Raw genomic sequence first — 23121 nt, forward strand, 5'->3', positions numbered from 1 at the left:
TTACAATTACCGTACTCTTATAGAACTACTATCTTACCAGTATTGTCCACAAGAACCACACTCCGGTTATAAATGATATGGCAATCATCGTGAGGACCAATAGAATGGATCGTTCCAACCAGTTGGAGATCATTCAATAGCTTATATAAAGCATCCACACCGAATGTAACTCTCTAGTCGAAATAAAGACTTCATTCACTAATCTATAAATTTTAATTCCAAGGAACCTTTTAGTAAACTCACGATCAAAGACATCAATTAAAACTATGTTGAATATGACCCTTGTGAGCTCACCAATAGGAGGCAGACTAACATCAAACCTACGATTACCAAAATCATCATAGATAGGAATGTTAAGAAAATCTGATATTAGCCTATATAAATTGAAATTACCATCTCCAACAAAAAGCTTAACCTTATCCAAAATCAGACTTATTGGTATCATTGGTAATTAATCTCCTAAGTCAAGCTTATACAATCTACCCGCTGTATAAATTATTTTAAGGCGATCAGTTTCACCCCGATCCGGTTTTAATTACCTTGATTAATATAAATACATGCTTTATTCATTCAATTGCTCTAGAAAACCAATTTTTTCTTATAATTAAAATCAGAGAAACTATAAGCCACTTTATTTGGTCTAGTGGTAAGAAATTTGAGATAATAAGTATAAGGTAATATATTCTAATTCAGAGGAAGTCTAAAATATTTCACAATAACAAAATAAATTCTAATTCAGATAATATATTCTTAATTTTAAAAGACCTAGCCGAAGAGAAAAAGCCAAGAACATCAAATCAAGCATGAGAGACAAAGTCCAACGTTCATATTTGAGCAAAATAATTGGATTGAAACAGCCCCATTATGAGTTATCCACAACCACAACCACAACCACAACCACAACCATCCATCATTGTTTCATTCTTAAGTCAATAAGCATTAGATGAATGTAGTTAGATATAGACAAGCAGCAACAACAACAAACAAAACACAACCTCTTCCCGTTTCAGCAGGAGTAATTATTATTAATAATAACGCGTCCCTTTTAGTCGACATAACAAAACGGTTCACACGTATTCAGCCATGATAGGTGACCTAAGATACTTAATTACTTCCTCCTTTCAAATCTTTGGTTATTTTATCGTTTTCATTGTTTCTACGTGTAATTTTTTTCCCGTAAGCACTATATTTTATTTGAATACGTACTAATATATTATTGAGAGGTCTAAAAATAGTACTAATATTAAAAAAATTAACAAACATAATTTATAAATTTATTAAAATTATTCACCTTAATAGATATATTAGTACATATTCAAATAAGACTTGTCCCGAAAAAATTGACAATTTTCTTTCCGTGCATATAACAAAGAAATCCAACAAAGTTTTTTTTTTTTTTTTTACAAGAAATCCAACAAAGATTTAACCACTTCCCTAGACAAAACACAATTTTCCTATGATATTCTCAATCTCAAATGTTAGTTAATATCTTTTACAAAATTTTGAAAGTTTTTATTTTCTTTTGGAATAAAATTTTGAAATATTTATATTAGTTCAAATAATATATACTTCATCGTTTCTTTTTAAATGTCCGTTTAGAATAGTAACACTAAATTAAAAAAAAAAGTATTTTTTTACACCTTATCTTTCTATTATACCATAATTTTAATCTACCAATAAATTTATATTTTTTTCATACTTTCTCTTTCCAATTAAAATACCGATGTAAATAAGAATGCTAAATTCGATGTAAACTTAAATTATTACAAAAACAAAAAATAAGATCATGTAATTTTCTAACCTAATTATCATCTATTCTAACTGAAACAATAAGAGTGGGTGTCCAAAGTGAGTCCCACCACACCCTTGCGTGAAAAATGCATACTCTTTTTTTCTTTAACCATCCCACCACAAGGTTCACCACCCACTCTATAAATACACCACAATACCCACAAACAAAGAAAAAAAAAAAAACTGCATGCTTAGAAACATGTCTTCTTCTCTTGCATTTTCATTCTTCTTTTTCTTCCTCCTCTCACTCTCTTCATCTTCAGGTAATTACATACATCTCCTTCAAACTCTCTCTTTTTATTTTGTTCTTTAATTAACGTAAAAAAATAATTGTTCTTTAATTATCAAAACTTAAAACATGTTATTTTTGTACATGTGTGTGTTTTTTCAGAAGCTGCAGGATCGGTCGGTATCAACTACGGCAGAATAGCAAATGACTTACCAACACCATCAAAGGTTGTTGAGCTGTTAAAAACACAAGGTATCAACCGTGTTAAGCTCTACGACACCGAAGCCACGGTTCTAACCGCTTTAAAAAACTCCGGCATCAAGGTTATCGTCGCCATGCCAAACGAGCTTCTCTCTGCAGCAGCAGCCGACCAATCATATACCGACACATGGATTCAAACCAATATCTTAAGCTATTACCCCGCAACTCAAATAGAAGCCATTGCTGTTGGTAACGAAGTTTTCGTTGATCCAAACAACACCACAAACTACCTCGTACCCGCCATGAAAAATGTTCATGCTTCACTTGTCAAAAATAATCTCGACAAAACTATTAAAATTTCTTCCCCAATTGCACTCTCCGCTTTACAATCTTCTTATCCTACCTCATCCGGTTCATTCAAAACCGAACTAATCGAACCGGTTATTAAACCCATGTTAAAATTTCTCCAACAAACTGAGTCTTACTTAATGGTTAACGCGTACCCTTTTTTCGCGTACGCCGCTAACTCAGACACAATTTCTTTAGACTATGCACTATTTAAACAAAACCCTGGTGTTGTTGATTCGGGTAATGGGTTAAAATATGATAATCTTTTTGACGCGCAAGTTGACGCGGTTAATGCTGCCATGTCAGCATTACAATACAACGATATTAAAATAACCGTTTCGGAAACGGGTTGGCCTTCGTTAGGTGATAGTAATGAGATTGGAGCCGGTGAAGATAATGCGGCGTCGTATAATGGAAATTTAGTTAAAAGAGTTTTGAGTGGAAATGGGACGCCTTTAAAACCTAAAGACCCACTTAATGTTTTCTTGTTTGCTCTTTTTAACGAGAATCAAAAAACGGGTCCAACATCGGAGAGAAATTATGGATTATTTTTTCCTAATGAGAAAAAAGTTTATGATATTTCGTTGACGGTGTCGGAGGTTAATACATCGTCTTCTGCGGTGGCTCCGGTGGCGGCAGGAACAGGGAGGAGTCAAGTTCCAGTGAGTGGTGGTGATGTGTCATCAGCGGGGAATAGTGGGAAGACGTGGTGTGTGGCAAATGGTGGTTATTCGGAGGAGAAGTTACAACACGCGCTTGATTATGCGTGTGGGGAAGGTGGGGCTGATTGTAGTCCAATTCAACCGGGTGCCACGTGTTATAATCCGAATACATTGGAGGCACATGCTTCGTATGCGTTCAATAGTTATTATCAGAAGATGTCACGTGGCACTGGCACGTGCGATTTTGGTGGTGCTGCTTATGTTGTTACTCAACCTCCTAGTAAGTCTTTGCAATTTTTTTCTTGGACAATATTAATATTAATACTTGTTTTTTTGTGTAATTAAAATTTTTGCATTAGTGAAGAGTTTAATTGTGTAATGTGAATTTGTCTTGCAGGCTATGGAAAGTGTGATTTTCCCACGGGATACTAATACTAAAAGAAAGGATGGAAAAGAGTGGGTTAGATTAGGTGAATAATCATATATTATAGATTATTTTTTATTTTTTAGTATTATAGATTTTGGATGGATTATTTAATTGGGATTTGGTGGTGTTTTAGGCTTTTATTCTTGGTTTTACATTGATATAGCATTCGTTTAGACGGTGAGAAACATGCATTATTATTCTTATCGTTTCTTTGTTATCATTTTTTTTTGTGATTAAGGATAAATATTCATTGGTTGTTAGGAGATCTATCGATTTCTTTGACGTGCTTGTTTGTAATTATGCCTCTATTTCTTTGCGTTTTATTATTGAAGGTTTGGTTTATTGTATTTCTTTTAAAACGTCTAGTTGCTTAGTCTTGGTAACGTCCAATTCTAATTAAAATTTTGATTTATTATATATAACTATAATTCATGTCACTTAACTATATATAAACGTTAGTTGCTCAATCAAATCATATCACTTAACTATTGCCAGGAGCCTCCAGATTTTACGAGGCCCCGTGTAAAATATAAAAGTGGTCCCTTAATATAAAAAATTTAATTTAATTTTTTTTAAAAAAATTGTCGATTTAAATTGCGTATAATATAAAAAAATCATTTTTATTCTTGTAAACATATATATTATCAATATTAAACCAATTGCATAAAATCAAATGGGATAAGAAATACCAAATAATTATCTTTATATATAATGTCAAAAAACAACCTTCTAATCTAAGTTTAAATTTTATGGAAAAATTAAAATGACCTAAAATTATATTTACGAGTATAGATAACTAATCTATTAATACTCATATGATATTTTATAAACTAATCTATTAATACTCATATGATATTTTATAAGTATAAATAATATATAAGTAATATTATAGGATCTCAAAATTTTGAGCTGAGACTCTCAAAATTTTGAGGCCCGATGCCATCGCAAACCTTGCACATGTGTGCAAGCCGCCACTGACTATTGCCACTTTAGGCATTTGTTTTATACTTATTTATTCCTTGCCAAGTTTTTATAAATAAAAAAAAAACGTAGTCTAGTCATGTTTATAAAAAATGAATTAGTAACTGCGCAAGTCAATTTTGATAAAAAGAATGAGTTTGTTTAACATACACAAGTTATTTATTAAAAAATTATTTAACATAAAGAATGAGTTTGTTTAACATACACAAATTATTTATTAAAAAGTTATATATTTAATATAAAATACACAAGTTCCAATATAATTTTACTATTTTGAACTTCTTAACATGTGCAAGATAGAAAACCCATAGGAATTTAATGGCCCGTCAGAGCCAAACGAAACTTGTTTGTTGTCCTACCGTTTAATTAATTTTTTTCGTTTATCTTTATGAAATAGAAATCTCTAATTAGCTATGTCATATTTTTTTCTTTTTTTGAAATTCAATTAGCTATGTCATAAAGAAGAAAGGATTCTCTCAATTTTTTTCCTCAGGGGGGGCGTTTATTTCAAGCTATCAAAAACTAATCCATGGAATAACTTTCCCGGGTATAACTTTCCATGGAATAAACTTCCCGTAAAAGTGTTTGGATAACACAATTAATTCCTTGGAATTTTTTCTATTAAATTTTTAAAAATAATAAATATATTTTATTTGCAATATATATTTTGAGAAAATGATAAAGGGCGAGTACAGTTATATGTGCATGTGGAAGTGATATCGTGGGTCTAGTGGGGGTAACCTAATGTTTTTCCAAAAAAAACTGACTCCATTTGTGGTTCCATTGTAACAAACACGGGAATTTTTATTCCCATTCTAAGATTCTCAGGAATATTTTTAAAATCCTTGAAACAAACACACCCTCAATTTTCCTCAATTTATTACATCTTAACTATTGACCAACTTTTTTTCTAATTAAAATATTAATATTATCACATGGTTTTGATCCAATGGTCTAGATGTAACATTATTTTCTCAATTTCTTTTTCTAATAGAGAAAATCCATTCTCGTCGCAAAGACCTATGTACAATGACAAATCTTGGGATTGTTATATCTCAAAGATTTGGTTGTTTTTGTTGGATCAAAATATCAAATGTCAAATATTTTGTTAATGGTAAAAAATAACTAATAAGGTCTATTTGCTAATACATCAAATTACAAAACCTTAGAAAACTATTAGACACAAGTGAGAAGTTTTTGAAAAGCTGGCAAGACGCCAGGGAGCCACACATATATCCCTCACTATTTATTTTATCAATATTTTGAAATCACTCATTTGCCTTAATAAAATATTGTTCAATTTAATCCTTCAGTTAACTTCAATCAATTAACAAAGTTATAAGGGTGGTAATGTGTACCATTAGGTGTCTCAACTCCAGAAAACGTTGAATAAAAAAACCTCCATCTACCAAAAAAAAAAGTTTACAAGTTAATGTAAAATAAGTTTTAATTTATGAAGATCTAGCCATTCCTTTTTCAAATTCTAACTTAACTTGAAACCACATTTGAAAGCTTATTTTGTAGTAATTAAACAAATCCAAGGGCAGCTCTAAGGGCGAGAATAGACTAAGACAAGTTAGACTTTGCAAAGTATGACCTGTTTAAATTATCAAAGTAATTAAACCCTAGGTCTGACATGTTACCTGTCAGGCTGTCATAGATTTATTAGTCTCTAGAATTCGTGAACAATAACGAGTCAAAACCCAAACTAACGACAATGATGAAGTTTTGGTAAATAGTAAACATGAAACTAATGAACCCTCCCCTTAATAAATAAAGAGGGAAAGACAAGACTCAAACTAATTAGTTCCATACAATGTAGTGACCAGACAAATAAAAATCATACAGAATTAGACACCTCGACCCCTGCAAAAGTTGGCAATTGCTTGTTTACGAGTTGAATAGTTGACTGGAGGCATCGGTCTTGGGCACTCAAACATGACTTGGCAGTTCCGATCAATGTATGGCAAATAGAGGATAATTCATTGCTTAGCTGCCAAAAAGAAACGCCGTGGGTCAACATTTTATGGTTTATTTTGAATTTGTAACAACAACAAAGTACCAGGACTTTAACTTGGATTGATCAACAGAATACTAGCTGGATTATGCTACAAAAGAATGAATAATTCCCATCAAGGAAATGTTGCATATCCCGCTACATTATGGCACAGATCAATGTGTGTGGACATTTTGAATAGAAAACGATAATTTGAAAGTTTGGAGTAAAGAGTCTTAATTGTAACAATTCACACCAAAATTACACACTAGGTACTAGAGTACACTAATTTTAAAATTTTCCCACATCACTAATAAATAGATTACAGAGCCGTGTGATGATTACATAGCGAACTATTCTTTCGCATTTTACTAATAAATAGATTGATTACAAGTATTAAACAGAAAGCTGAATTCAAACATTATATGGCATCTTACCAGGAAAGATGATGCAACGCAATTGCAAGCTTCAAGTGCCATACTTCCTCGAGCAACCTTCAATTTAGCATATTAATCGGTACAAATTAAAATTTGTCAAATAACTCAAACAATGTTAACTAACCACACTAAAGATACCTGGGAAGTTTCTTGTTGGATGGCACAAAGTAGGTTGTCAAGAACAACTTTAGACAAAGAAACAAGTTCTTTCTTGTATGATGAATCCCCATAGTATAACATGTCATTGCCTGGTATCTGGAAAGGGAAAAAAATGCATCCTCTGGAAATTATGATACATAAATAATACAAACTACATACAATAAATTTTGTAAATGAAGGCACTTCAAATCTGAACACAAACTTAGAGTAATTTAGAATATTTAGATTATATCCTAGGATTTCTTTCCATAATTCTTTACAATTCAATATTTTCCTCCGTATTTAGTAGGATTAAGACTCCAGCATACTATTTAGTAGAAATAAGAATTAATGGTTGGTTTTTTTTGTATAATAAACAGGCCAATGTTGTTTGTTCTTTTTCATCCCGCATTCATTATCTAAAACCCTGTAACTTCAACAACCCAAATACATTATACCCATTATTACGAAGTTCGGAGCACAAGAAACCGACATGACTTTTCTCAATACTCGTTATGAAAATCAACATTTGTTTGTCCATGATGTAATCATATTTTAAAAGTTGCTTTTAATCATAGTTTACAAATAGAAAATAAGGCAAGGCGAGGCTATACCTGTGCATTTGCATGATATGGCAGAATCTTTTGTGACAAAGTTGTCAATAATAATAGGATAGCAGAAAAAATCTGTGTTCTCATTTTTGGGTCAAACCTGCAGGGGATTTCCAATTCATTCATCAAACAAGATCTGGAAAGGAAAAGGAGAGAATATGTTCAAATTATCGATATATTCAAAAGAAAACTGACCATGATTGGGAGCTGATCAATGTAATTAAGTTATTTGGGAAATAGGTGACTGGTAGACTAATATTACCTTCAAAGAAGTTCAAGAAAATCAATGTAAGTACACATAGATATGAGAAGGGGCTATAGATCTCAATACCATACACAGATCTTTATATTACCAATTACAGTAGGGAGACCTCACTTAAAAAGGAGGTTTTTATGTTTCAATGAAAACCAACAATGTGAAAAGTTGAAATAATATTAACCTGGGACCATAATTAAGAAGCCACACAGTTTTCTAATAGACGAAACTAGTCCTTCAACATCAGCTGGAGTTCGAAAGCCTACAAAAACGAGTAAAACGACAGTCAACTATTTTTGGATGCAAAGAATGCAATCTAGATTACTACAATAAACATTCTAATAGAGAGAAAGCCATGGTGGCACAGCCAGTCACTTTAATCACAGCACTGAAACAAATATGCCGATACAAGCAGCTAAAAGAAAAGATAGGATAGGAGAGAATGACACTAAATAAAAACACCTGTCGGAAAAGAATAGTTGGAATCTATTAGCAATAGACCTCCTACTATAAAGATAAAATTTAGGAGGAAGCCCATAAATACAAGTGGAACCAGGGCAGCAGTTCTACGATTATAAAAGGGAAGGGAGGTTAGGAGAAGGGTTAAGGGATCGGTTATTTTGTTATCGGTTGGTTGGGAGAGATTAGGCTCTCCAGCTCCTATAGTAATTAGCATTTACACTTCTCTTCTCCATCTCTCCGTTGCAAGACTGTCGACAGAATTTATTTAATTAGGAGTGCCAGCAACACTCTCTTTTCAAGACTCTCTAATACTCACTCTCTAATTGGGTGAAAATCATGTGGGTCGCACCACTTTATGCGGGACCTATTTCCAAAGTGAGGAACCCACACTGATTTCAACCAATTAGTGAGTGTTGAAAAGAGTGTTCCTAGAACTCCTCTTTATTTAATATAATAAGTGGAATTCAAAAGTTATTTTAAAGTAGTTTTCTGACCAGTTCTATCAACTGTCATAATAGCACAAGATCTTCGGATTGTTTTTTTGAACAAGAAGATCTTCAGATTGTTTCATGGATACGAAGGATGGAAGCACGGATTGAAGCTCTTGAATGTGGGTTTGAAAATCAGAGATGTCTTGGAGGAAGGCAGGGCCAAAAACAGAAGGCAGTCGCTGGAATTTCGGAAGCGCTGAACCAAAACTCACAACACAGTGGGTATCGAGTTCTGGTCACCAATGACCCAAGGTCCAAATGCATGAACTGAATTGCAACATAATACATTGATGCTTATATTCCTAATAACTTGATAGGTATTTTGAAAAGATTTATTAAGTTCATATAAATAGGTTTGGATGCAGCGCCTTTCAAATCATTAGAGAAAATACCTAGGGAATACAAGAAAGTTATGCTACCCAAGTTATTGAGTTTTCTGCTCCACCTTGAGACAGAAAAAAAAAAAAAAAAGAACAATTCGTAGTTTGGGCAACATAAACAAGTTTTAGTTGTGATGCTGTTCTTAAAAGTTAAAACCTTTTGAGCACCACTGTTTGATAACAGAATATAAGACTTTAGCATCGAATAAATTCCCACAGACATGCGACGTGTAACAAATGAATAGCATTCATTTTCAAATAATAGTTCTTAGTACTTCCAGAATGATTCGGTGCTACTTTACATGTTTTACATATAAACTTACCATCAACTCTGTCATGCAAACAGTCAATTCCTGAACTAATCAAGCCATCTACATGAGAAACCAAGCCCCCTAAGAATGCAACCTGAAAATCCAAACTATAAATCATGAATAAATGTAACAAAAGTAAATACAACTTTAATGTGCCAAAAGCCCTCATACCAACCTCTGCAGTCTCTAGGAAAAGATCAAATTGTCTCTGACCAGAGATAGAAGGTATTGTGACTTCGCTAAATGTGACACAGGACTTGAAAAAACTCAGATCTTTCTTAGCACATTTCAAAGATTGAATTGCTAAAGAATTGCTGGAGTGGACAAGAGTTTCCTGCAAGAAAGCATGCTTATATATCACAATATATTTTACCAGGCTATTTGCAAACAAAGTGTCTCCATACATTACTTCTTTCTTCCGAAACTCTACAAACAATATTTGACCTTTAGATTTTATACTTATAAGAGCATGTTTTGTACACAGAATTGTTTTCAAGGAATTGGAATGAAATTGGAGTGGGTAGGAACAAGAGAACTTTGGTTATAGGAACAAGAGAACCTTGGGTATGTAAAAAATGGAAAGACATAGTCGGTTGGAATGGAATTACCATTCCTATTCCAGTGTTTGGTTACACTAGGAACAGAATGGCTCCTAAATAAGAATTACTCTACCTATAGCTTACCCGTGCATCACACACAGGTACATGTGCTAGTTGTTGAATAATATGAAATTCAGATGCCATTTGTAATATTTTATGGAAAATATACTTTATCATACATCAACTGCAACGAAACAAGGACAAACCTTAAGCTCATTGAATCTGCCAAAAGTTGCTCGACAATCAACCAGAAATGCTAAATGGCGTTCCATCTCTGTTCCATAATCTACCTAGCAATTAGCAGAAATTCTCAACAAACAATAATCATGGAAAAAACCTTATAACATCCAAAGAATGTTAGCAAAGTAAAACGTTACCATGTGCACAAAGCGAGATACCGAACGTGCCACTTGGCTATCATCATCCTTTACATTCATAAATTCCATATTATCATGTAGAGTCTGAGAAATTTCAGAAAGCAACTGTATGCTTGTAGGATCCCTAATAGGACCATTCCTGCTCAACAGATAATAATACATAGTTTCTTAGAATATGTGTATTATACATGTACTAGAAAGTGGCCACCAAAAGAAAAATGTTGAAATTTATTTTTCCTCAAACGCTTAAAGAATGTGTATCGTGTATGAACTAGAAAATCAAGTGATACATGTGAGTGCCCATAATGAGTGGAAGGAAAGTAAAACAAAATGTTTGTGATAAATAGTACCTCGTCGCCATATTAAGGATGTGCAAAAAGACAACATCCTGTGATTTCCCATGCATTACATCTAAGATTTCAGGAAAATGATTCTACAAAATGATAACAACAGTAAATCACCAAATAGCATTTACAGGTCATGTTTTGAAGTTTATGAATAACAAAAAAGACGGAAAGATGATAGTGTGCAAAATTATATTAGAGGAATATACCAGACAAAACACATCTTCCAGACACTCAAAATGAGACAGAATCTTCACCAAGAGAGATTGCAAGCTTGACATTTCATTTACTGTAACTCCTCCATTCGAAGCACGCTCTGAAATGCCTCTCAAAATGATGTCCAAATGATTATCCTGGCATAAATGAAAGTATTTCGAGGAAATATTACAAAAGAAAGTTTTGGACATTTTTCCCATAAGTTATTTGAGAGTGACAGGTAGTTTGATAAGCTTCTAAACTGGATAACAATAAATTCATCAAGAGCAGATAAATCTCAAATATTTTATGGATTTATTTACAGTGCTGTGAACATCTGGATGATTAATTTCACAAAAACCAAGAATTGGCTTTGTAAAACATATATTAGTGATATAGTGCTACTACCTACGTCCCTATAAAGCCGCAATAGGAGCCTTTAGAAATATTTCTGTCCCTTTTTATAAAATCCCCTCCACATTCTCTCTTGCATTAATCATTATTTTTACTAAAATACCCTTAATTACTTTGTCATCTCTGCCTTTCAAGGATTGCAGAAAATAGGCGGGAGATGAGTCCCAATACAAACCGACTAGTGGAAACTTTATTAGGCAGAGGATTGAGATGATGAGTCTCAATAATTATAAGGGTAACATTGGAATAGTGACATAAATTATTAACAAATTTAATGTATCAACCTAAATTAACCAACTTCCTTAATCTGTGTGAATTAGTTAAAAGGGTGTTAGTGTGTTACATTACATGTAGGAATGGAGGTTGAAATTGCTAAGTTGAGACTTATATTAATCACCCATAATTAGTTTCAAATCTCTCCTTGCTCCACACTTATATTACTGATATTCCCTTTTGCTAAACAGAAGTCATTACGAGTCAAAAGGAATATAATGCAAGATAATTTGGTTTTCTCTTCTACTATCATTCATTACGAGTCAAAAGAAAAACGAATCAAACAAGGTCGTAGTCTCTGACAAAGATTGTAATATTGAGGTAGAGTTCCAAAACAATCCGTAAAAACAATTAACCAAACACTTTTTTTGAGTTTTCCCTTTAGTTTTTGAAAACTAAACAGTTTTTAAAAACACGAATCAAACAAGGCTGTAGTCTCTGGCAAAGATTTTAATATTGAGGTAGAGTTCAAACTGCATAACTCCCCCTCTCTCTCTCTTTGAAAAAAAACAAAAGAAAAATGTGTAGTGTAGAACGGGAATCATATTGAGGTTGTCTAAATTAATCAAAACTGCACCATAAAATCAATGTCTCAAGCAGACACAAACTCGAATCCATAGTGACATTATTACCTGCTCGTCACTGCTTTTCAAGGATAACCAATGGCATTATAAGTTCAAAAGAAAATACTATTTTATCAGCCACAAAAATAAATAAAAAGGTGATTACTACAAATCTAGGTAGTTAATAGCCACAGGTAGCGCTGCGATCGTGCCAGAGTGGCAGCTGTCCACGACTGCAAAGGCGAGGCGAGGCAGGGCAGATTAAGGGTGCAGCAACCACAGAAGAGATTGTGTATGTCGCGTGGTGGAGCGTGTTCTTCGCGGCATTATCTTCCGCGGTATTGAAGACTAGACAAAACACTAGTCTTCTCTCCTCTGCGTTTGCTGAGAACATTTCTCTTCCCTTTTCTGCGAGCCAGCAGTGCACCGCTTTCCAGAAGCCGCACTCCACCGTTCAGCAGCCACGCGCCACTGTCCAGCTTCCAAAAGCCACCAGATTCTTGTTTTCTCCTTTCCTTTGTTTCCAGTTTCCTTCATTGTTGTCTCCTACTTTCCTTCTATTCTTTTTATTTTTCCTAATCTGTTTTTTGTTTATCCTCCTCTCTGTTTCTTTCTCTTCTTTTTCCTCCTCTCTATTTCCTAGTTGTTGTTATGTTTATTTTTACACCAGTTTTGCTATTGTTTCTCTTCTTCTTTTTTTTTTTTTGTATTTTTGTACTTCAACTTAACTTTCGTTGATTGTTGGGGTGGGCCACTCTGCGCCACTATGCGGGATTGTAGTTACAAATGCATAACAGCCTCAATAATCTTATCCCTGTAAAATGGATAAGATAGTAGTGCACTCAACAAATAAAGATAAAAATGGCAAAAAAAAAAATTCTTTTCAAAATTTATAGGAGCAACAGCAGTCTGATTGCACCCACTCACTAAACATACCATGTGATTTTGAAGTATAAGATCAGCATAAGCATCTACAACACTCAGGAACTCATCAAGATTCATGTACAGGGAAATAACCTGAAATTGCAGAAATATTAGAGAATATAACAAATACCAGCAGGAAAAATGACAGTCTGTTAAAAACATGCTTAGAAATGAAGCCCAAAATAAAATCACTAAAATGCAAAAACAATTGCAAAAGTTGAAATTACAACCATATGATCAAATCTGAACTCATTCATTAATTATGGAAAGTAAACAACTTAGCTCTGCCCTGAGTTTAGGTGTTCTTACACATAGATCCCCTCTTGGTATCAAATAAGAGTGGCCTCTGGTATGTTAAAATTCAAAATCAGGGAGTTTTGAGTAATTATTATAAACAAGTTAAGATTTAATTAGTCAAGGTTTATATTAATAGTATACTAGCCAAAAGATTATATGATTGCTTTTGCAGTTATCACCTAGAAATAGAATCAACCCCCAATTATGACACTTAATTTTAGGGGTCAACACTTCCTCAATTCATCAAACTTCCCTTAATAATATGGTTCCATATACAACATCTAACCAAATTCACCAATTTACAACAGTTGGGAAAGGGATGTTAATTACTAGTATAGAAAATTGCCTTTACCAGTCTATATGTAGTAATGAGGTGCACAAACAGAAAATAGAGAGGAGAAATAGAGACAGCTTAATATGGCTCTATTAGAATTTGGTTTGGGCCAAACTCGACCTTACAAAACCGGCTTATAAGGTGAGGACAGCCCTCACTTATAAACACATCTTCGGGCCTTATCTCATCCAATGTGAGACTCTTAACACAATCCCTCACGCCTAGTGTTGGACATCTACCACATGACCGAAGTGGCCCAATAGCGGTGACTTGATATCAGGTGACCCAATGGACCTGGGATAAGCTCCGATACCATATTAGATTTTGGAAAAGTCCTAACTCAACCTTACAAAACCGACTTATAAGGTGAGGGGTGCCACTCTTTATAAACTCATTTTCCGGCCTTATCTCATCGGTTTAGGACTCTTAACAGGCTCAACCTACAGTCTATACATGCATAAACACAACTTAGTACGGCCCAACCAACAGTCAATACATGCTTTTTATTTTTCATTTCACTAATTAATTTTCAGGAAAAAGTTACTGGTTTATTTGAACAGTTATCTTCATTGGACATACAAAAAGATTAAAGACCGTATTTTTCATTCTTATTTTTAAATTTCTGAGATAATTCTGTGTTATTTTTCTCTCTTTTTATTTTTGTTATCATATAGTATATTTTTATTTTGCCATTGTAAGGGGATTTCCTATCATTGATATGTACTTCCTCTTTCTTTTTTTCCTTTTTTACATCCCCCTGACACCATGCTTGCCCACCACTAGAGGAAACAACTAAAGAAAATATGTCATTGCCCCAATGGTGTAGATAAATAAAAAGATAGAGATCTACAAAGAATGTATCCAATTGTAAAGAAAGTAATGATGTAAGTCGAGATAGACTAGAAATATCTAAATACCTGCATAACTTTATCTAACACAGCATTGACAATGTCAACCGGGCATTTCCTTTCATACAGCCTGAACCCAAGCAATCTGTAATTAAGGTGCTGTATTCCCGAAAAGAACATTAAAAAACCATATCGGAAAAACAGACACAAAGAAGGTAGCTAGAGACTAGTATAGTAAATATTTTCATAATGTGTACTAGAAGTATTTAAGGCATGATAGAAATTGCAAATGCAAACCTGATCAAAGGAATTATCCTTGTTAAACTCTATGAGATGAAGGATATGCACAACATTTGAACTGATTACTTCAATAGGGATTTCCTTCAGTAAATGATGAAGAACGATCGAAACACATGAAACAGTCCCTAAGTTTTGTTGATTCTTCATCAATCCAAGCTCTGATAAAACTTCATTTACACGTCTCTTGAGAGTAGTAAAGATACTTAGATCAGTATAATACAGAGGATAAAGAGGGGAGAAAAGCAGGTCAAATTTAGTAATCAGTTGAATCAGATATTTATTTTTTCTTTTTCTTTTTTTTTTCAAACTTTTTGTCTTGTTAAATATATTTAAAAGATAAGCAATAATTTTTTTTGAGCAGCAAAAAATGATATTATTAAGCTCACCAAAACATGAGGAATGTTAAGGGGCAAACAGCAAAAGCTGGGAAAATACAAGTGCATAAAAAACAAAACTGCTAGGAACATAAACAGCAAGCACAGAAAACCAGCCAAACAAAAGGCCTATAACAAAGGAGCAGAACGCAGGAAAAAACACAAAGGAGGTAATGGCAAAGGAGGACTACAAGTCACTCAACAGCAAGTAGAGATTAACGCTGCATACACTCCAACGGACACCAATTCCATTCATACAGTAAACACGGACCCGTCGCCATTCGGCCTATGAACCACTTTCAAGACAAAAGCTTAATCTGCTCCACCACCTCTTCAACCCTCCACACTCTAGAGTTAAAAACAGCATCATTTCTCGCAGTCCAGAAAGATAAGCAATAATTCTTATTGAAAATTAAGACACAGGACTTAATTTTCCATTATAATAATGATAAGAACCCCAAACATGTAGCTATATACACATTTGACAAAGTTTTAACCAGCATTTTCTCTTGAGTAGCATTAGCAAAATTTAAAATGAGAGATCAACCATACCAACCAATAAATTGCAGTTATATACTTCATATAACAAAGTTGTATGGGACTAGGAACACGTCATATTGTCCAAAATACATTAAAATTAACTTAATCACATACCTGAGATAACCCACTAAATAGACACTTCATAATATACTCAATGGTTGGTTCCATCAGACTGATTTGCATTTTTTTGTTATTTTTGAAATTTCCAACAGTACTTTCATTGGCAGCTAAGATTTGTGTCACAATAACTCTGAGATCATTCACACATGTAACAAGATAGCCTGTTCCAGTTGCACAACAGATACATTAAAGTACCGAAATACAGAATGAGTAATGTTGGTGACCTTTGCATTCCATTGAGAAAAAGGGATCCAATAGAAAATTAGGGCGTGTTTCATTTCTGTTTCCAATTTTTCTATATGCATTTAGTGTTTTCACTTTTAGTTATAAAAATACCACTTGTTTTCACTGAGTTATTTGATTATAAGGATTTGTACATAATAAAACAACGAAAACAACTAAACCTTCTTTTCATTGTTTCCAGTAAATCAAAACAAACAAGAGCACAAAATAGAAATCAAAGAGTCACTGAAGCGTTCATAGGCAACCAAGCACAACTATAGGGCACATAATACAAACAAGAGCACAAAATTTAACACAGAAGAGTATAGAGAAATAATCCAGATTTGTAGATTCTCCTTAATCTGAAATAGTTAATAAAATAAAGTATTTACCAGCAGATGTATCACATTCTCAATGGCCAATAAAATTTGGTAATTTAGGGAAGAAAAATAAACACTTCAAAACCAAAGTATTTGTGTATTGACAACAAAGAGCATATAATGTAACATCTCATATGACGTATTGGATTGCAGTTTGCTAGGGAGCTAGTGCATTTTGAATATTATATATGCAAGGCCAGACCAAAAAATCTCTGGATACATACAGATCTTATTTTCACAATTAAAAGGGTCCATCTGGTTCACGTGTTTTATACATCCTAAGAATTGACATACAATATAAACTAAACTACCTATGTCATGTGATGGAAGCTTCTGAGCACAGTGAGCCATATATAGACGGCAATATGCCGATGCCACTGGATCTCCTAATCCTCTTGTCATCATCACCAAGCGTTGGAGACTGTCGGTAGGCCGGTCGAGCAGAAAACGCCAGCAAGGCAATATTGCCAGCTCCAAGTAACTATGGTACAATTTCATATAAACAATAAACACATGCCATTCAGTAAGTACCAATTTTCCAAGTAACTATGGTACAATTTCATATAAGAAAACGATACTCCACAACAAAGTACATATCTGCAAATAACAGTCCTATAACACTGCCCAAAAATCTCCTACAAAATATAGCCAACCCAACCTTTTTTTATCATCAAAATTCACATATTTTACAACTATTCACCACAGAGGTCCAATTTCTAACTAAAATCCAAAAATTGATCACAAAAGCTTAAGCTACTTGATGCAGATGCAGTAATGGATATGTTAGGAAACAACTCGCTGTAAGCTACTAAACAAATTTATGGAAGTAAGCTTGATGAAACAGAGTGATGGACGAATGCATCAATGGTGCAATGTAAAATGGGTTGGATGCAAAGCTCCTTGCAGATTAAAATAAATATTTTATAAAATAAAAAAATAATTACAATGAATATACCAAGAGACTGAGACCCCTTCTTTGCTCTACCATACCAGAGACTCCTTTCAAACTCTTTCCTACATCATTCTATTATTCCACTCTCCATATATTCCTTTTTCTCTCCCACCTCCAACATCCAAAACTTTACTGTGTCAATTTGGCTACACTTCCCCCTACTTCAGGCTCTAGTTCCTGCAAGCTTACCTTCTTAGACAGGCTTTAATACCATCTTAGAATTTGGATTGGGCATAACTCATCATTTTAAGGTGAGGGATGTCTCCCACTTATAAACACTTTTTTAGAGTTAGTTGTAAGACGAGGGATGTCCACCACTTATAAACACTTTTTTTAGGGCATATCTCATCTAATATGAGACTTGTAATCCTCTTCAAAAAAATATGAGACTTGTAACACATGTAAACAATAGAGCAATAGTCAAACGTCAAAGAGGCTTTGCTACCATATCAAGAACCAGATTATCCCAAAAGCATAAGGAGTTAGCACTCACCCACAATTTTTTATATATATAACAAAGCTGTGCATCACCAGCAAAGAAGAGTGGCTATTTATTGAGTTTGGGTTTAGCTTTAAGATTGCAGAAATGTAGATGGCTATGATTTTTGTATGAGCATAGCAATGATCAGTCTATTAAAACTGCGTTGATAGGAATTCTAATTGTGAATATATGAAGAAAATAGAGGCGAACATGGCATCATAAAGTCTCAAACCAACATAAACAGAAGAAACTTATCTTCATCATAAAAAGCTTAGAACAAATAAATTAAATAGAAGGAGGAAGGGAGGGATAAGGAATTCACATGCGTGGAAGAAGATCTTGCACAGCACCAATTTTGCTGAACCAATTATAGCAAGTTTCTTTCGCATCGGCACAGATATCACTTGCTTCAAAGTTTTCTACGCAAATCAAATAAAATATTTAAGAAAAAAGCGCAACATTTAAACCAAGACCAATTATCTCCTGCATATCATCAGCTTATATGGCGTATATAGTAGTCTCAATGTGATACAGATGGAAACATATTTGGTGATTTTTTTTTTGTTTGAGATAGCGTGGGCCTTTATCGAAGTTAGGACATATTTTCAATTGGTTAATCCATCCCAAATAAGAAATATCCTAAACTGTATTTCCACAAATCATATATCATATGTGCACTTCTCTATGATGCATGGATATCCAACAATGGCAGCTTATCCTAATAACATTTGAATCTGATACCAATGCATTTGTATTTTTGGTATATCCTTTTTTTTAATAGTCCCTACCCTCAAAATACTTGCTAACCATAATAACTATAGGGACATGGGAGAGGGGGAACAGTCACATAGATCAATTTTATTTTAGTTTTTAACATAATCATATACAAATATACATACTCTATTTCATCTGCATTTTCAACTACATACACATTTTCATATTTTTGTATTAATAAAAAGAAACTGCTGCAATTTTTTATCATATTGATGCCATTTATGTACCCAAGTACCTTTGAGAATTCTATTTTTAGTAAGCAGTGGAATTTTAAAAACAACAAACAAATAACTACTACACAAATTTTATCAAAAGAAGCTCTCCATAAATCATAATATTTCGAAAATAATAATAATCGACATGGCCCAAACGAATATTACTTGATGTCGTCGACCGTGGATCGTGGAAGATAAGGGTTTGTTCAAATTTCGCTATGCTACAGGGCTATAGCGTCGCTGTAGCCACTATTTGACAACATTTTGTACTAAATAGCGTATTGAGGAACAATGGCGGTTTGTTCAAATTCCGCTACGCTATAGCCGCTATTTGACAACATTAGTATTACTAATTTGGTTCTGGTTGGTTTGGCTAAGCACTATGTTGGCATCAGTCTTACACTCTTATATCAGTCTTATTGAACCCGCTGAAACATAGCTGGGTGTGTGTACACTTAAATAAAGAAATTCAGAGCAATTGAACCGGGAACCTGACTATCCAAGAATAGCACTAGCCAATAAACCAGAATTCCAAGTATAAGATGTACAATCACATGATTTTGTTATTGTTTATTACTTTATGTATTTATTAGGTGTTATGTTATCATCATGTTATATTAAATAATTCACAATTTTTTTTGGGTCAAAATTCACAATTGTTTTATTATCTTATTAACATAATTTTGTAAAGAAAAAATGAACTATATTTACCAAATGTCCTGGTATTTGTGAACTTCCACATTTTTATCAATGACTAGTATATATTAGAAATGTACTCTTTTTTTTTTGTATTAACCCTCTGGTTCCCAGGAAAGGGGCCCGATAATCCAGAGTTCAGCCACGAGGTAAGTAAAGCCTAGCCAAAAATTGTTCTCACCAGGAATCGAACTCGGGTTCTCCCGAACAGTTCGTCCTAGAAATGTACTCTGGATATGCATTATCTATTACTAATTACTAATATATTAAAATCGATTATCACCAAAGTTACTAATTTATCCTTATTGTTTTTAACCACGTTGCCAGTTTTATATCCTTCATTGTAATTTCACTAAATAAAAATATAAGATAAATAAATAAAAAATATACCAAAAAATATAGAAAGAATAAGATGAGTACAAAAAAAATATTATATATGAATCTATGCATAAAAATAGGAACAAAAAAACAATAAAAGTCCCTCTTATAAAAAAAACAATAAAAAGATTATAGAGAGTTTAGTCAATAAAAATAAATTATGGAAAGAATATAGAAAAAATAAGCTGAATACATAAAAATAGGAATATAGAAATAGAAACATAAACAATAATTATATTTCTTATAAAAAAAATAAACAATAACTATATTTTTAAAAAAAAAAACATAAACAATATTTTTCATCAAAAATAAAATAAAATAAATAATATTACTACCAAGTTTACTACTAACTAATAATAATAATAAAATAAAATTAATTACTATCAAATTTACTAAATTACCCTAGATATTCCTAATAAAATTTCTAATATTCAATAAAAAAATTTATACGGGACCATTATTTGTCTCTTAAACATAAAAAATTGGATAAATAAGTTTTACAAAAAATAATACAATAGTTTCACTTATATTTAATTTAAAAATATTTTATAACAAATTTATATATTTTATTCTAAATAAATTTTCTACATTAATATATGATAAACTTAAAAATCGAATTATACCAAAAAAAATATCGAATTAAAGTCAATGACCCGTGTGAATGCACGGATCTTTAAACTAGTTAATTAAAAACTAGGAACCACAAATCCCAGTTCAGAACAGCGGATAGTTTGAACAAATTAACATGCTTTAATATGATAAAAGACAAAATACCAAGTCTCCAAAACATAAGCATACAAAAATGTTAAGTTAAAAAATTATAAGGATGCTGCAGACAAGCCATATAATTGACAAAGTACCTGCCAAGTTGCAGAGTGAAGCTCCATTTTCAGTAAACTCTGCTTTCTGCTTTATGCGTTTCCAAACCAGGTCCCCAAGCATGTCCATGATATCTGTGACAAGGACAAATAGAGTGGGATAAAACTCGGATACTGACGTGTCCACCATAAGCTTAGTAACCTGCAAATAAATAATCATTTTCAGATGTGAATAGTCAACCATTAGCAACACAATTGAGGTCAGAAACAAAGAAATCATCATATCATTCAATCTCTCAAGTTAGTAGAATATGAGTTAGTCAACTGGAAAGCCACTTCTATTTAATTAAAGGGTCATGCTAAACAGTGCCCCTGGGGCACTAGTTAAGCATACTAAAAAAGGAAACAAATGATAAAGTTAATGATGAGAGAGAATAACTTTTCACATCATTAAAATATTGAATGCACAATTTACGAGATAAAATTTCTATATTTGTATCCTTAACTAGTGCCCCGGGGGCACTGTTTAGCATTTTCCTTAATTAAAATATTGTAAAAAAAAATGTTAAACAAGATCTGCACTCTGTAAATCAAAAATATTACTGAATGTGACTAAAGCACAGGAAAAGAAAATATAAAAATGTCATATCAGTTTACAAGGGCTCTTCAATCCCTATATTATCTGAAAAATGGGAAACCAAGTGCGGAAACATATAAACAAGCAACAAGAACTATCTCAACCTGAACAGGTTACACAAGGAAGGATCTCTAACCTAGGATTTATAGATAAGGGCAACCAAGTAGAATACATATATATGTAGACCAAGTAGAATGCATATATATGAAGTACAGAAAAACAAGATCATGTTGAATAGACACTGAAATAAATATTGTCCGTATCCTATATTATACAACCAAAAACAAGGTACAACGAATTTTGTAAACTTTAGGCTACAGGTACACTGAGGTATATTAAAGAAAATGAAGGAAAGATATTCTAATATACATATAAACATATAAAAGTTAGCATACTGTTCAATGTCTATGGACCATAATTTTATACATTCAGTATTATAATGAGTTTTATTTTACTTCATGAATTTATTCATAAAATGGGTTTATATGAGTCAAACCTTTGGGACTTGATTTCAATTGACCAGGAACTTGACCAAAGGATGACAGACACTACTTAAGTCATACCTCTAGGCGGTGTGAGACTTATCAAACAAACCCCCTGGGCCTAGAGCAAGGACAAACACGGCTGCCCAACAACGGAGTTTGTTTTAGCACAAGCTCTAACACAGTCTTAGAAATTGGGCTCAGAGACTAATTCAACTTCTCAAAACTGGCATGTATGGTTAAGAATCCCTAAGCCTTATTTATAAGCACTATTTATGTCATATCCGTAGACGATGTAAGACGGATCCAACACTTATTAACAGTAAAAGAAGCATCTCATATTTTCATATCCTAACTTCTATTAGAGTATCTAAAAAAAAGTAAAATACCATATAAAAGGATCAAATAGCGGGCAACTTACTAGATAAAACCTTCGAGTTAATCAATTAAATGGGCATCATACATAAAATATATTCTAGCTAAATGGAACAACTAGAAGAAAACAAACATGTTATCTTTCTTTGCGGTTTCAAAAAAGAGTGAATTAACTTTTACAACTAATTTGCAAAATAAATGATTAAATACATCAACGGTCACCTTTATAGATAACTTTAAGGATGTCACGCGGTCATCACCAAGCCAAGAACGGGTAATTTCATCTTTGAGCTCATGTAGTCGAGAAACATACTCCTGCCAAGTAATCACCTTCACACCCTCGTCTGCAAACTTCTGGGGATCATCTAGTTCCTCCAAGTGCATACTTGTTGAAGATTTGTCGTGTGCTGAAAATTGGGACGTCACATAACTAAATGATGATAAATAAAAGACAAAACATTAAAAACCAATGTAAAAGATATTGGCAA

At 33.1% G+C, this 23121-nt stretch overlaps 2 protein-coding genes across 7 annotated transcripts in view; one reads left to right on the forward strand and one right to left on the reverse strand.

Moving 5' to 3' along the window:
- The first annotated feature begins 1931 nt into the window (after positions 1-1931).
- LOC123921766 (glucan endo-1,3-beta-glucosidase 12-like) lies at positions 1932-3940 on the forward strand. Its single transcript, XM_045974439.1, has 3 exons — positions 1932-2054; positions 2183-3511; positions 3629-3940. The coding sequence occupies exons 1-3, from the start codon at positions 1979-1981 to the stop codon at positions 3661-3663; spliced, it is 1440 nt and encodes a 479-aa protein (XP_045830395.1). The 5' UTR covers positions 1932-1978; the 3' UTR covers positions 3664-3940.
- A 2231-nt stretch (positions 3941-6171) lies between these two features.
- The window catches only part of LOC123921729 (VPS35 endosomal protein-sorting factor-like), a 44238-nt gene continuing 27288 nt past the window's right edge, over positions 6172-23121 (reverse strand). For 5 of the 6 annotated variants that reach the window (XM_045974384.1, XM_045974408.1, XM_045974400.1 and 2 more), the window contains 20 exons: positions 22856-23040; positions 21182-21341; positions 18581-18677; positions 17137-17306; positions 16218-16384; positions 15187-15372; positions 14959-15048; positions 13423-13503; positions 11251-11394; positions 11048-11130; positions 10698-10836; positions 10527-10610; positions 9897-10055; positions 9734-9815; positions 8262-8339; positions 8017-8083; positions 7825-7921; positions 7211-7327; positions 7073-7129; positions 6172-6632 (listed from right to left, as the gene is read on the reverse strand). In XM_045974384.1, the coding sequence (XP_045830340.1) occupies positions 6480-6632; positions 7073-7129; positions 7211-7327; positions 7825-7921; positions 8017-8083; positions 8262-8339; positions 9734-9815; positions 9897-10055; positions 10527-10610; positions 10698-10836; positions 11048-11130; positions 11251-11394; positions 13423-13503; positions 14959-15048; positions 15187-15372; positions 16218-16384; positions 17137-17306; positions 18581-18677; positions 21182-21341; positions 22856-23040 (2396 nt within the window). In that variant the 3' untranslated portion in view covers positions 6172-6479. Of the gene's footprint in view, positions 6633-7072; positions 7130-7210; positions 7328-7824; positions 7922-8016; positions 8084-8261; positions 8340-9733; positions 9816-9896; positions 10056-10526; positions 10611-10697; positions 10837-11047; positions 11131-11250; positions 11395-13422; positions 13504-14958; positions 15049-15186; positions 15373-16217; positions 16385-17136; positions 17307-18580; positions 18678-21181; positions 21342-22855; positions 23064-23121 lie in introns of all 6 variants that reach the window. The other variant, XM_045974426.1, reaches the window with a different exon arrangement.

Source organism: Trifolium pratense, linkage group LG1 (genome assembly GCF_020283565.1).
Source record: "Trifolium pratense cultivar HEN17-A07 linkage group LG1, ARS_RC_1.1, whole genome shotgun sequence".
NCBI lineage: Eukaryota > Viridiplantae > Streptophyta > Magnoliopsida > Fabales > Fabaceae > Trifolium > Trifolium pratense.